The sequence below is a fragment of the Mustela nigripes genome, chromosome 1 (genome assembly GCF_022355385.1).
Source record: "Mustela nigripes isolate SB6536 chromosome 1, MUSNIG.SB6536, whole genome shotgun sequence".
Taxonomy (NCBI): domain Eukaryota; kingdom Metazoa; phylum Chordata; class Mammalia; order Carnivora; family Mustelidae; genus Mustela; species Mustela nigripes.
The window spans coordinates 211,984,607-211,997,517 of record NC_081557.1 but is presented as its reverse complement, the minus strand read 5'-3'; the positions used below and the strand labels follow the sequence as shown (position 1 = coordinate 211,997,517).

At 43.5% G+C, this 12,911-nt stretch overlaps 1 protein-coding gene across 3 annotated transcripts in view; it reads left to right on the top strand.

Moving 5' to 3' along the window:
• BOD1L1 (biorientation of chromosomes in cell division 1 like 1) overlaps positions 1 to 12,911 on the top strand; it is a 54,357-nt gene that overhangs the window by 21,471 nt on the left and 19,975 nt on the right. For all 3 annotated transcript variants that reach the window (XM_059381089.1, XM_059381081.1, XM_059381072.1), the window contains exons 10-12: positions 372 to 6,444; positions 8,278 to 8,342; positions 9,241 to 9,325. In XM_059381089.1, coding sequence (XP_059237072.1) covers positions 372 to 6,444; positions 8,278 to 8,342; positions 9,241 to 9,325 — 6,223 coding nt within the window. The remainder of the gene's footprint in view (positions 1 to 371; positions 6,445 to 8,277; positions 8,343 to 9,240; positions 9,326 to 12,911) is intronic.

The following is a 12,911-nucleotide window of genomic DNA, read 5'->3' as shown; positions in this document are numbered from 1 at the left end:
TATTTATTAATGGCTACTGGGTATTAGTGAGCTTTAGTAATTTAAAGTTAAAGGCCTCCCAAATGCATGGACCCATCTTAGGAGAAATAATTAATTGTGCACAGATGTCTGTGATATAGTGGGAAGAGTCCCCAACTGAGAATGAAATCCTCTCAACTTGTTGCCTGGGTATCAAGTTATGGAGCCACTCTGACCTTCAGTTTCCTGGTGCATAAAATGAGGTCACCCATACCTACCACAGGCTGCTGGCTGAGATTAAGTGACATGTCATACATGACAACATTCAGCATATCCAGTGTACCCAAATGTTAAGTTTAAATATAAAGGTCGATTTTAGTATTGCTCATATTTTAACTTTTATTTTCTTACAGCATTGTGAAAAGGAAAAGGTATCTTCTTCAAAGGATCTGAAGCATGTTCATGCAAAAAGTGAACCAAGTAAACCTGCCCGGAGACTTTCAGAATCTTTGCATTCAGCTGATGAAAACAAAAATGAATCCAAAATAGAAAGAGAACATAAAAGACGCACATCTACCCCTGTTGTGGTGGAAGGGGCACAAGAAGAGCCTGATACAAGAGATGGGAAAAGGCAAGCAGAACGGTCGGAAATTGGCACAGAAGAGCCCCAGAAACAGAAAAGCACACTTAAAAATGAAAAGCATCTAAAAAAAGACGATTCTGAAACAGTACATGTGAAAAGCCTACCTAAGAAAGAGACAAAATCTTCCAAGGAAAAGCCTGAAAAAGACAAGACTCTGTCAGAAGACAAATTATCAACAAAACATAAATATAAAGGTGACTGTATGCATAAAACAGGTGATGAGATTGAGCTTCATTCTTCAGAGAAAGGTTTAAAAATGGATGAAAATATCCAAAAGCAAAATCAACAAACGAAACTTTCTTCAGATGAAAAAATGGAACGAAAAAGTAAACATAAGAATGAAAGGAAGTTATCAATTTTGGGCAAAGATGGAAAGCCAGTTTCTGAATATATTATAAAAACAGATGAGAATGTTCGTAAAGAAAACAACAAAAAAGAGAGGCACCTATCAGCCGAAAAGACTAAGGCAGAGCACAAATCAAGAAGATCAAGTGATTCTAAAATTCAGAAAGATTCTCTGAGTTCTAAGCAACATGGAATTGCATTACAGAGAAGAAGTGAAAGTTATTCAGAGGATAAGTGTGATACAGACTCAACTAATTTAGATAGTAATTCAAAACCAGAAGAGGTGGTTCACAAGGAGAAGCGAAGAACAAAGAGCTTACTAGAAGAGAAACTTATGCTAAAGTCTAAACCAAAAAGTCAAGGCAAACAGTTAAAAGTAGTTGAAACGGAATTACAAGAAAGTGTCACAAAACAGGTGGCCACTCCAAAACCAGATAAGGAGAAGAACACAGAAGAAATTGACACAGATAGACAGCGGAAGTCTAAAGTTGAAGACAAACCTTCTGAGGAAATTGGTGTCGAAGTTGTATTGGACAGTGCTGCTTCCTCAGCACATGGTACACAGAAGGATTCTAGTCACAGAACCAAGTTACCATTAGCAAAGGAGAAATACAAAGCTGATAAGGATTCAGGCTCCTCCAGACCCGAGAGAAAGTTATCAGATGGGCACAAAAGCAGAACCTTAAAGCATGGTAGTAAGGAAATGAAAAGGAAGGAAGAAAATAAATCAGATGACAAGGATGGTAAAGAAGTTGACAGTAATCATGAAAAGGCCAGAGGGAATAGTTCAGTTTTGGAAAAGAAATTAAGTAGAAGGTTGTGTGAAAACCGAAGAGGAAGCTTATCCCAAGAAATGACCAAAGGAGAAGAAAAACCAGCAGCAAACTCCTTGAGCACTCCCAATAGTTCCTCTGTTCAGAAACCAAAAAAGAGCAGTGATACCACAGTAATGCCTGAACAAGAGCCAATGGAAATTGATTCTGAGCCATCTGTTGAAAATGTATTTGAAGTATCTAAAACCCAAGATGGCAGCAGTAATAGTTCTCAGCAAGGCAGTGACTCTGAAAATGTTATGAAACAAAAAACCAATATCGTTCTAAAGGATGAATTAAGAACTTCCACAGTAGATTCAAAAACACCAGCTCCAGCCTATAAATCAGGACGTGGAACAGGAGTTACTGGTAATTCTGAAAAGCACACTGACCATAAAGGCACCCTTACCAAGAAAGTGCATATCCAAAGTGCTGTGTCCAAACTGAACCCTGGGGAAAAAGAACCCATTCAACAGGGAACTCATGAAACAAATACAGACTCTGAAACTAGTCATAGACTATTGTCACGAGCCCCATCAGAAAATGATAGGACACAGAAGAATTTGAAAAACACAACCACACTCACTGAAGAACATGTTGCTCAAGGAAATGCTGATCATGAGCATTCCCCAAATTTAGATCCTTCACCGTCCTTAAGTTCAGTAACTGTGATCCCTCAGAAGGAATCTTGTGATGCAGATGTAAGTCCTTTGATTGACAAAAGGACTGTTTTAGAAGGTGGCACAGCAAGCACTTCCCTTGTAGAGCACTCTGATATTCCTAACCAAAGTTTGACTCTTAGGGAATCAGAAGTCCCTAGGACAAGTGACAGCAAAGAAAGTGGGGCAGTTTCCACAGTAGATACACTGGCAAAAGCAAGCATGGATAGCAGAAGACACATTCCAGAAGGTTTCCAGCCTGCTGTGCTGCACACTAAACAAGGAAAAGTAATTGTGCCTGTTGGTAGCAAGTTAATGGATGTCAATACAGAAAATGAGAATGCTCACAAAGAAGGCAGCTTTATGGACATGGCCAGAAAAGAAAATGACTTCAACACAGAGCCCAGTTCAAAGGAGACAACAAGAGTGGTACTAGAAAATGGCAAAAAGCATGGCATCACTGTTGACCCTGTGGTAGGCATGAGAACAGAAAAAGATGCTGAGACCGTCAAACTTAAGTGTAGTAGTGGCCCAGGTGAAATGGAAAACAAATCAGTTGTGTTTGAAGGAAGGACTGAAAGTAGCGAGGTCGACACCAGTGCTGGAAATAACGCTGCTTCCTCAGTTTTACAGCAAAGGAATGGAGAAACTGCTGATGGCACAACCGGGTCTGGCAGAGCAGAAAAGACTTCTTTTGCCACTAGCACTGCAAGGAAAGATGAAGGTGTTCCCCTAAATACAGTAAAGGCAGGGGATGCCACGACCACTTCCTCAGAAACAGGAGAGGGTGAGGTGGCTGTGCCCTGCACAAGCATTGAGGCAGATGAAGGCTTCATAACAGGTGCATGCTCTAAAAACAATCCTCTTCACACTGGGGCAGAAGCCAGTGAATACACAGTTTTTGCTGCAGCAGAAGAAGGCGGCAGCGTTGTCACAGAAGGATTTGCTGAAAGTGAAACCTTCCTTACAAGCACCAAGGAGGGAGAAAGTGGAGAGTGTGCTATGGCTGAATCTGAAGAGAGAGCAATGGGCCCCGTGACTGCTCACGAAGTTACGGTTGAAGATGATGTCAACAGTGGTGTGACAGAAGAGAAGGATGACGCTGTCACCAGTGCCGGCTCTGAAGAAAAATGTGATGGTTCTTCACGTACAGACTCAGAAATGGCTGAAGGAACTGTTACCTTTATTAGTGAGGTTGAAAGTGATGGTGCGGTGACAAGTGCTGGGACAGAAATAAGGGAGGGCTCCTTAAGCAGTGAAGAGGTGGATGGATTCCAGAGAAATATGACGAGAATGGGCCCCAAAAAAGAAACTGAGGGAACTGTGACATGTACTGGAGCAGAAAGGAGAAGTGCTACTTCTATTATGTGCCCAGTAACAGGCGCCAAACGACAGGAAGAGCATGTGGTTACAGGCGCAGCTGTGACCCTTGTCAGTAATGACACACCACCAGGAACCAGTGCCCCCCAGGAAGGAAATGCTTCTGTGAATGACGGGGCAGAAGGCGAAAGTGCCGTCACCAGCACAGGGATAACAGAAGAAGATGGAGAGGGGTTGGGGAGCTGCACAGGTTCAGAAGAGGGCAGTGAGGGCTTTCCTCTAAGTTCTGAATCAGAAGACAACGGAGAGAGTGCAATGGACAGTACAGTAGCCAAAGAAGCCACTAACATACCATCCGTCGCTGCTGGGCCTTGTGATGATGAAGGAATTGTAACCAGCACCGGTGCAAAAGAGGAGGATGAGGAAGGTGAAGGGGTAGTGACCAGTACTGGAAGGGGAAATGAAATTGGGCATGCATCCACTTGCACTGGGACAGAGGAGGAGAGTGAAGGGGTATCAATTTATGGAAGTGCCGAAGAAGGTGACAGTCAGATTGGTACTGCAGCAGGGCAGGTGGGAGCAGAGGCTGGAGCCACCATCACCAATGCCAACGAGAGCAATGTTGACAGCATGAGTGGTGCAGAGAAAGGCATGAAACATAGGGAGATCTGCTTCAGTGCAAAAGGGATTGTAGAAAGCAGTGTAACCAGCGTGGCCTCAGGGAAAGGTGAAGTGGCACCAGTTCCCAAAGGTGTTGAGGGTCCCATGACTAGTGCAGCTTCAGGTCAGAGTGACAGTTTGCTCACCAGAAAAGAAAAAGTTGATGATACCACAATTTCCACCGGCCTGGTGGGGGGCAGCTACAAGGTGCTTGCATCCAGGGCAGTCCCAGAATGTGAAGCTGGTCACACATCACCCAGTGGAAAAGAAGACGAAGGTATCATCACCTCAGTGGACAATGAAGAATGCGATGGCCTTATGGCTAGTACAGCCAGTGACAGTGTTACCAACCAGACTTGCTTAGCTGGGGGTAAAAGTCCAGGCAAAGGCTTGATGATTTCCACCAGTACCACGCATGACTACAGCACTCAGTTAAGCACAGTTACAGGCGTGGAAGAAGGTCATTCAAGTGTGCTGAGAACCGAAGAAAATAAGGAAGGCACCAGACTAAGCATGGAGGAATTTGAGGCCCCCATGCCCAGTGCAGTGTCAGGAGATGAGAGCCAGCTCCCTGCTATGAGAAATGAAGAGAAAGATGAGTGTGCCATGATTTCCACGAGCATAGGGGAGGAGTTCGAAGTGCCCATTTCCAGTGCCACAACCATCACATGTGCAGAAAGTCAGCAGCCAGTGGCCACCATGGAAGAAGGAGCTCAGGACTCCGGCCTAGTGAGCACCGACGACTTCGAGGGGCCCATGCCCAGTGCGGCCACAGCGGTTGAGAGCCCTCTTGCCTCAACTAGCAAGGAGGAGAAAGACGAATGCGCACTCATCTCCACCAGCATAGCAGAGGAGTGCGAGGCTTCTATTTCTGGCGTCCTCGCAGAAAGCGAAAAGGTGCGACCCACCACTGTGGGTCTGGAAGAGAAAGATGGGAGCGCCATCATCTCCACCAGCTCGGGAGAAGACTGCGAGGGCCCCGTGTCCAGCGCCGCCCCACAGGAGGAAGTCCAGCCCTCCGTTACCCGAGCAGAGGAGATCAGCGACACCACCATGATTTCCACAAGCACCTCTGAAGGCCGAGAAGCAGTCATGATGGGCGCTCTCCCGCAGGACGACGAGCCACCTGGCACGGCAAGGATGGAAGATTTGAGTGACGCCGCCATCATCTCCACCAGCACTGCTGAGTGCGTGCTGGCGCCGGCCGGCCTTGACAGGCTGGATGAGAACCCACGGACTGCAAGTAGCGTGGATGAGAAAGCGCAACTGTCGGCTCACAGGATGAGCAAGGGTGAGGCCCCGAGGCCCCGCCTGATGTGCGCAAACAGCTGTCCGCACCCTGGGCCGCCAGCAGGGGGCAGAGCCGCGGGCATCGAGGACGGCCCGCCAGGGGCTGCACAAGCATCGGAGGAGGGGTGCAGGCGGGACGGTTCCTGCGAGGTGCCACTAGTGAGGAAGGGACAGAGTGAGAGCAAGTTGGGCCTCATAAATGCGGCAGAGAGGAGTGTGTGGCTGAGTTCTGTTCCGAGAAGACAGAGGAGCCAGGAGGTGGCTGCCGCAGGCCATAGCACCTGTTGGGCAGGAAGGGATCTGTGGAGGGGAGTGGACTCATCTGAGAATCTGGCGGGACCAGAGCAAAGGGCGGGGCCAACAACTGAGGACCCCTCTCTCGGGATCTGCTGCTTGCCAGCAGTAAGTCCTGGTGCTAAGAACACAGATGACGTGCTGCCTGCCAGAGACACTGCGGTGGAGCCGTCCTCCCCTGAGCAGTCCTGGCCCACGGCCCCCGTGAACACTACCACTGAATGTATTAATGGCCAAGAATCAGAAATTGGCCCTTGCCACGCGCTAGTCCTTCCAGCTGCCTACAATGTAGCTCTGTCTGCTCCAAACTATGACCACGGCTTGACTGTAAAGGGTGATAACAATGGCAAACGGCTGGTTCAAGGGTCCATTGAGAAAACAAGAGATGGTAATGGCATGAGGAAATCATCCCAGGAGGAGGTAGACCTCAAGGTTCCTCCTGAAGAAAATTTGCATGACATAGGTGAGAATCTCTGTAATTGTACATTTTAACATCTTAACAAAGATGATTGCTTGTAGAGTACATTTTAAACAGCCTTCCAAAAGAGGATTTTGATTCCAGAATGTCACAAAATAACTTCTCAAATGGGAAGATTGGGCTTAGAAACTTGAGTTTAAAAACTGAAAACCTTAGACCCATTTTTCCTGTGCTAGGAGAGCAGAGTCAGGAAGCTGGGGGAGGGGAAGGCAGCCAGCTAGCTATGTGCAAGTTGCTAAACCTTTGACCCTCAGGTTTCTTGTGAGTCAAAATGAACACTACCTTACAACAGCCCTGCGAAATGAGTATTTTTTTATCATCCTCATTTTACAAATGAGGAAATGGGTTCTGATTGTTTAAATAACTTGCATAGTCCTTCGGGCCTGTTAGAAAAAAATTACCTCAGAACTTCAGTTTTCTGTTGTGTAAGATGGGGACAATAGTTATAAACACCATTCCAGCCTTCATCTGATGTCCTATTGTCTTGTGGTATATGTCAGTTTAGTTCAGCTGGCTACTTAAAATCAGGGAAGCACTTTTTTTTTTTTTTTTTAACTGAGTTTTATGTTCAGGTAAAATGAGTTCTGATTTGAAATTTGAAAGAAAAGAAAAATGTTTCCTCCTGACAGGCTTCAAAGAGTGTCAATCTTGCTAGACATACTTGATAACTTTCAAAGGGGTAAGCTTTGGGGCTCAGTCATTCACTATGCCATACACACAGTAGGGCCAGCTACTATTGTGCTAGGCTCTGGGAATGCAAAGGTAACTCTTCAAAATGGGGAACAGCTGTGAATCCAGCCTTGTATTTTAAGTAGGTAGTGACACTCTGGTGGCAGGTGCTTAGAATCTTTGAGAACTCAGAGGGACATCATGGGCTAGACTTGAAGGGTCAGGGATGTTGACTTTTCTACTCTGGCTGTATAAATTTTGGTGTCCTGGACTTTTAAACTGGAACAGACCTTGAATGTCATCAAATACAGCCTCAGGAAGCTGAGGCCAGTAGATTGAGTCCTGTTCATTATAGGGACTTAAGAAAGTATTCCAAGGGTTGAAATAACTTGAAATTTTTCCATTGAATTTAGCCTGGGTAAATTGAATGCTTTGCAGATTTTTATGACTTAACCCTTGCTACAGTCTGTTACTCCTTCCCCTCCCCACCTTTGTTTCTGTGAAGGAGCAAAAAACAGAAGAGTTTTTACCAAGGAAAAGCCTGCAGCCTCTTAGAGAAAAGAAGGATTTTTCCCTGGAGGCTTCTGTATGGGTGGGTGAAAGAACTGGAAGCCACAGTCACAGAGGGACAAGGGAGAGAGAAAGAAAGGACTACAACAGGGATAGGATTGAGTCTCCACCAGAGGAAATGCCATTTTCCTTTTGTCTGCCTCACAGCTTCCTAATTTGATTTTCAGCTTTGCTGTGTCAGAGTGAAGCAACAAAGTGAGTCTGTTCATAAACATTTTCTTTGTTGAGAATATATATCAGTGGCCCAGAATATTTTCTTTTAGGGCCAAACTTGATACAGAACACTGTAGAAAAATATTTGGAAATGTGATGTCTCCAGAAATAGTCTTTTGTTATTCTTTCTGGGCCGCCGTCTTAACAGCAAGAAACAATTTCACTCCCCAAAATGAGTAAATGACCCCTGCCTTTCATCCAAGATTTTTCATCCATATTCCTTTTATTGTTTTCTACTGATGGCAAAATAAAACAGCAGAGGAAGGGGTCATGGCATGCTAGATAATAGCATCCTGTTACCTTTTAATTCAGCGTGTATTTTGTAAGCAAATTCTTTAATTGGTTTAATGGTCTGAATTTCATTAGGCAATGAAGAATCTCCACCGAATGTTCTGGGAGGACGAGCACTGAAAGGCACCTTGAAAACTGAGGTATGGCTGATAGTCCAGTTATGCTGAGCTATAGGTCATATGAGTGCCATTTGACTGCACGCAGATGTATGTGTCCTTAAGTATCATGTGGCTCCTGCTGCCAGTGTACTTAATACACTTACACATTGTTTCTGTCATATCATGAGGCAGGAAAGCTAAAAACCTCAACAATCTCGGTAAATAGTGCCATCATATTTCCATTTTCTCAAACCAGACAGCAGGAGTCAAGTTCAGTCTCTTCTTGTCACCCCATATTTAATCCATTGCCAGTTCTTGCCCGATCTATTTCCAAAATATAACTTGAATCTCCACACCCCCTTTGCAGCCTGACTTCATGGCACCCTCTTGAGTATATGAGAGACAAGGTAGCAATGTACATGCAGAGGAGACTCCACTTACTAGCCAGAGCCATGGGTACACAGACAGGAGGGTTTGCAAGGAAGATATTAGAGTGGGGTTTTACAAGTAGAGTAGAAGTTTACCAGAGGAGAAAGAAACAAAAAGAGCCTTGCAGGCAAAGGTGCATGTTCTAGACACAGAGCAGGAGGGCCAATTGTGAGCCATGGGCACTGCAGCGATAACTGCATTGTGTGGACAAATGCAGACCTGATGACGGAAGGGACATGATTAATGAAGATCATGTGTGTCGTTACTGATTTGGAGTTTAACTTTTAAAGCAATGGGAGAACCATTGATGGATGAAATATGAGATTAGATTGATTTGTTTTTTGTTTTAGAAAGTTGGCATGTATTCATTTTCAATTTTGCACAGACTTGAAAGTAGTCTTTTATGTTGTTACAATATGCTAGATGTTTTAATTAAGTTTAGGTTAGTCATGACTTCTTGTTCTAAAAACCTCAGTTAACTTAGTTTTTTATGGTGCTTTGGTCTTTTTAGACATTTGTACCATCAGAGGAAGAAAAAAACCATGAAATTGTAACAGCACCAGCAAGTCCATGTGGGAGAAAGCCAAGTGGAGTAGGTAAGTAAGCTCCTTTCCGCAGTGGTTCACATTAATTTCCTGGCCTATGGTTTTATCTTTCGTTAACAGCTTAAAATCAATAGCTGAGAGGTGCCTGGGTAGCACAGTCAGTGAAGCATCTGCCTTTGGCTCAGGTCATGATCTCAGGGTCCTGAGACCAAATCCTTCATCAGACTCTCTGCTCAGTGGGGAGTCTGTTTCTCCTTCTCCCTGTGCCCCTCTTCTCCACTCATGTTCTCTCTCACTCGCTCTGCTCTCTCTCAAATAAATGAATCTTAAAAAAAAAATAAAATAATAGCTGATTCATAATAAAAACCTGACAGGCTATGTGAATTTGCCTCTCACTTTTTAAAATAGGCTGGAAAGGATTCTTTACTATTTTATTTTTAGCATATACTTTTTCTCATCAGTTATCAGTCAGTTTTATGTAAGGTAATGTGTAAATCTCTTATTTCCAAATAAGTACAGCAGAAAGCAAGTTGCTTTGAAGCAGACTCTTGAGCTCCTTCCCCAAAATGTGTCTCCATGCACCTTCCTGCCCTTCCAGGTGCTGTCACACCTCCTTTCCAAAAGCTAGCTTACAGCCCATGCACCCATTCACACCTCTGCCTGTTGGCCTTTGGACTCTAGCTGGGCCCCAATGACCACTGACGCTGCTACCAGTTTGTACAGGCTCTTCCCAGTCTCTGCGCTGTCTTCAGTGTCTACTTCATGTTTTCTAGGAGAAAGTCTCTTAAGGCAGCAGCTCCCAAACTCAGGACCACTTTATACTCTTAAAAATTATTGAGGATCCTAGAGAATTTTCGTTATGTGGATTATACTTGTTGACATTTACCAAATAACAAACTAAAACTGAGAAGGTTATAATATACATATCCATCCAATATAATTAACTCACTGTAGGTTAACATAAATAACACTGTTTTTCATGAAAAGTAGCAGATTTTCCCAAATGACAAAATGCAGTAAGAAAAGCGACATGGTTTTGCATTTTCGCAAATCTCTTTAAATCTAGCATAATAGAAGGCAGCTGGTTACTCATGCTGTTCCTATATTCAATATGTTGCTGTTGTTGCCTTGGTTGAAGTATATGAAGAAAATTCAACATCACACTTAACATGGTTGATTTTAATAGCCTTTTCAGATAATTCTGGGAACATCACATGGCCTCTGGAAAATTGCATTGTGTACTCATGAATTTAAAAGACGAATAACATCTTAGTATTTTGACAGTGGTGTGGACCTCGTGGAGCCCTTGAACGATGATTTCAGGAGCCCCAGGGGTCTTTGGACCACACTTTGAGAACCACTGGGTTAGGGAAATAGAAATGAGAATTGTGACAATGGACAATTATTTCTGGTTTGTTTTCTAGTCATTATGGTATTGTCTCTTCTGATCTGCATGTTAACTAGTGGGGGAAAGTAAAAGCAACTTTAGAGCCTGTCACCAAATTTATGCTATTTCTTTCTCCCCCCAACCCATGTTAAAATGTCCATGCAAGCTGCGTAGAGCAGTCAGGGTGATTTTAGTTGCAAGTCACAAAAAAACCTGCAAATGTTTACAGGAAATGTATTAGCTCACCATCTTAGGCAGTTTAGGCTCTTAGAACAGAATTCCATAGACTAAGTGCTTAAGCACCAAATACTTCTTTCCCTTGGTTCTGGAGCCTGGAGGTCTAAGTTCAGGGTGCCAGCATGGTCAGGTTCTTGGTAAGGAATCTCTTTTTGGTTATATTTTCGCATGTATGCATGTAGAGAAAGAGATCTCCTCTCCTTATTTCCATAAAGACACTAATCCCAGCACAATGTTCCACCCTCATGATACTTAAACATCCCAAAGGCCCCGCCTCCAAATACTATCACACTAGGAACTTAGGGTTTCAATATATGAATTTTGGGGGGACTCAAACATCCAGTTCATAATATTATTCACAAAATTGCAAAGTTCAGCCAGAGCATGATCCAAGAGCATGGTGATGTCCCCAAAGACCCATCTTGCAAAGACCCAATTTTCTTCCCTTTCCCTTAGACCCCAGTTGAGGTAATTGCTTTCTCATTTGTAAGTCTCTAGAGAAATATCTTTGTCCTCTCATTCCTGGCCAAAATCCCAAGACTTATTCTGATTCAGCTTAGGTACCTTTGTCCATCCTAAACTAATTACTTTGGCCAGATGAACATACTTGCTGGTTGATTAAAAGTAAATCAAGTGCTCTGTTTCTGGGGTGAGAGTAGAGCTGGTATCCCTGGAAACACATTGTACCCCAGACCACAATCCAAGTTCTTAGGGAAGGTGCTAGGAGAGCAACTATATGTTTACAATGTGATGACCTTGGTTCTTTAAATTATTCCCCCAACAAACATTGGTAAGCAAGGTAAGGGAAATTGAGGTAGAGAATGAAGTCCCTGTCTGCGCTCAGGGAGTTTGCAGAAATAACATGCCGGGAGAAAGGTGCTCTCTGTAATAAAGATACGTTCGTGTCTGGTGGGGTCAGCTTTGCTGGGGAGGGCTTTGGGGAGGGCAAGGTTTAAACTTAACCAATCTCTCTCTCCCCTTTAATTATAGAAAGTAAGACACATAGAAGCGCATAATCGTTTTCCCACTTCTCATGATACCCTCCTTAAATACAACCCTATATTCAAACAAAAATGTAATCATAGTATTTGTAGTGTTTTCTAATTTCCTTTTTTTTTTTTTTTTACTTAGTGTATACAGATTGACTTCATTTGTTTTAACAGCTGAAAGTAGTCTGTAACGCCTTTTCCCACTTGTTAGATCTTCAGTGGTCTCGTTTTATAGTATTTACTATTATAAATAAAGCTGCAATGAACTTTCATATGTGTGTAGTTACGTGTTTCCCTAAGTATTTCCATGAAAGAGAATTGAAGGCTCAAAGAATATGTAAGTTTTGAATTTTCATAACACTCGTCACTCCCCCTAAGTTGGAACCAGATATGGAGGCATGAATAGGTTTGCATTAGGTGGACACAGCAAAGGGAAGGGCAGTGTGTAAGGAGTAGTGTGTATAAATCCTCACCCAGGACTATCTGGGGTGATCAGGGCAGGGACCTTCTAAGGCAAAACCATCTGAAGGAGTGACCTTCAAAGTATGTGATCTCAAAAGCCTTATAAACAGAAGTATCAGGCAGTCCTGGAAGACCACCCCAAGGCCTGAGAAACCATTCATGCTGATGTGTTAAAACCGAAATGATGACAGATTTATTCAAAACCTAGATATATTAATTAAAACTTGTATATATGTGTTAAAGTACAAATAATTGAGCACCTAAGTGGCTTAGTTAAGCGTCTGCCTTCGGCTCAGGTCATGATCCCAGGGTCCTGCGATGGAGCCCCACATCCAGCTTCTTGCTCAGCAGGAGTCTGCTTTTCCCTCTGTCCCGTCCCCCACACACACAAGCTCTCAAATAAATAAATAAAATCTTTATTTTAAAAGGTACAAATAATTAATAATCCCATTTGTTAATTGTCAAGAAGGTAGCATTTTTGGATTCTGAAGTCCTTTGTTCCCACAGTTTATTCCAGATGACTTCACTGTGTTTAGGTACGATTCAATAAGGGATGTACTTA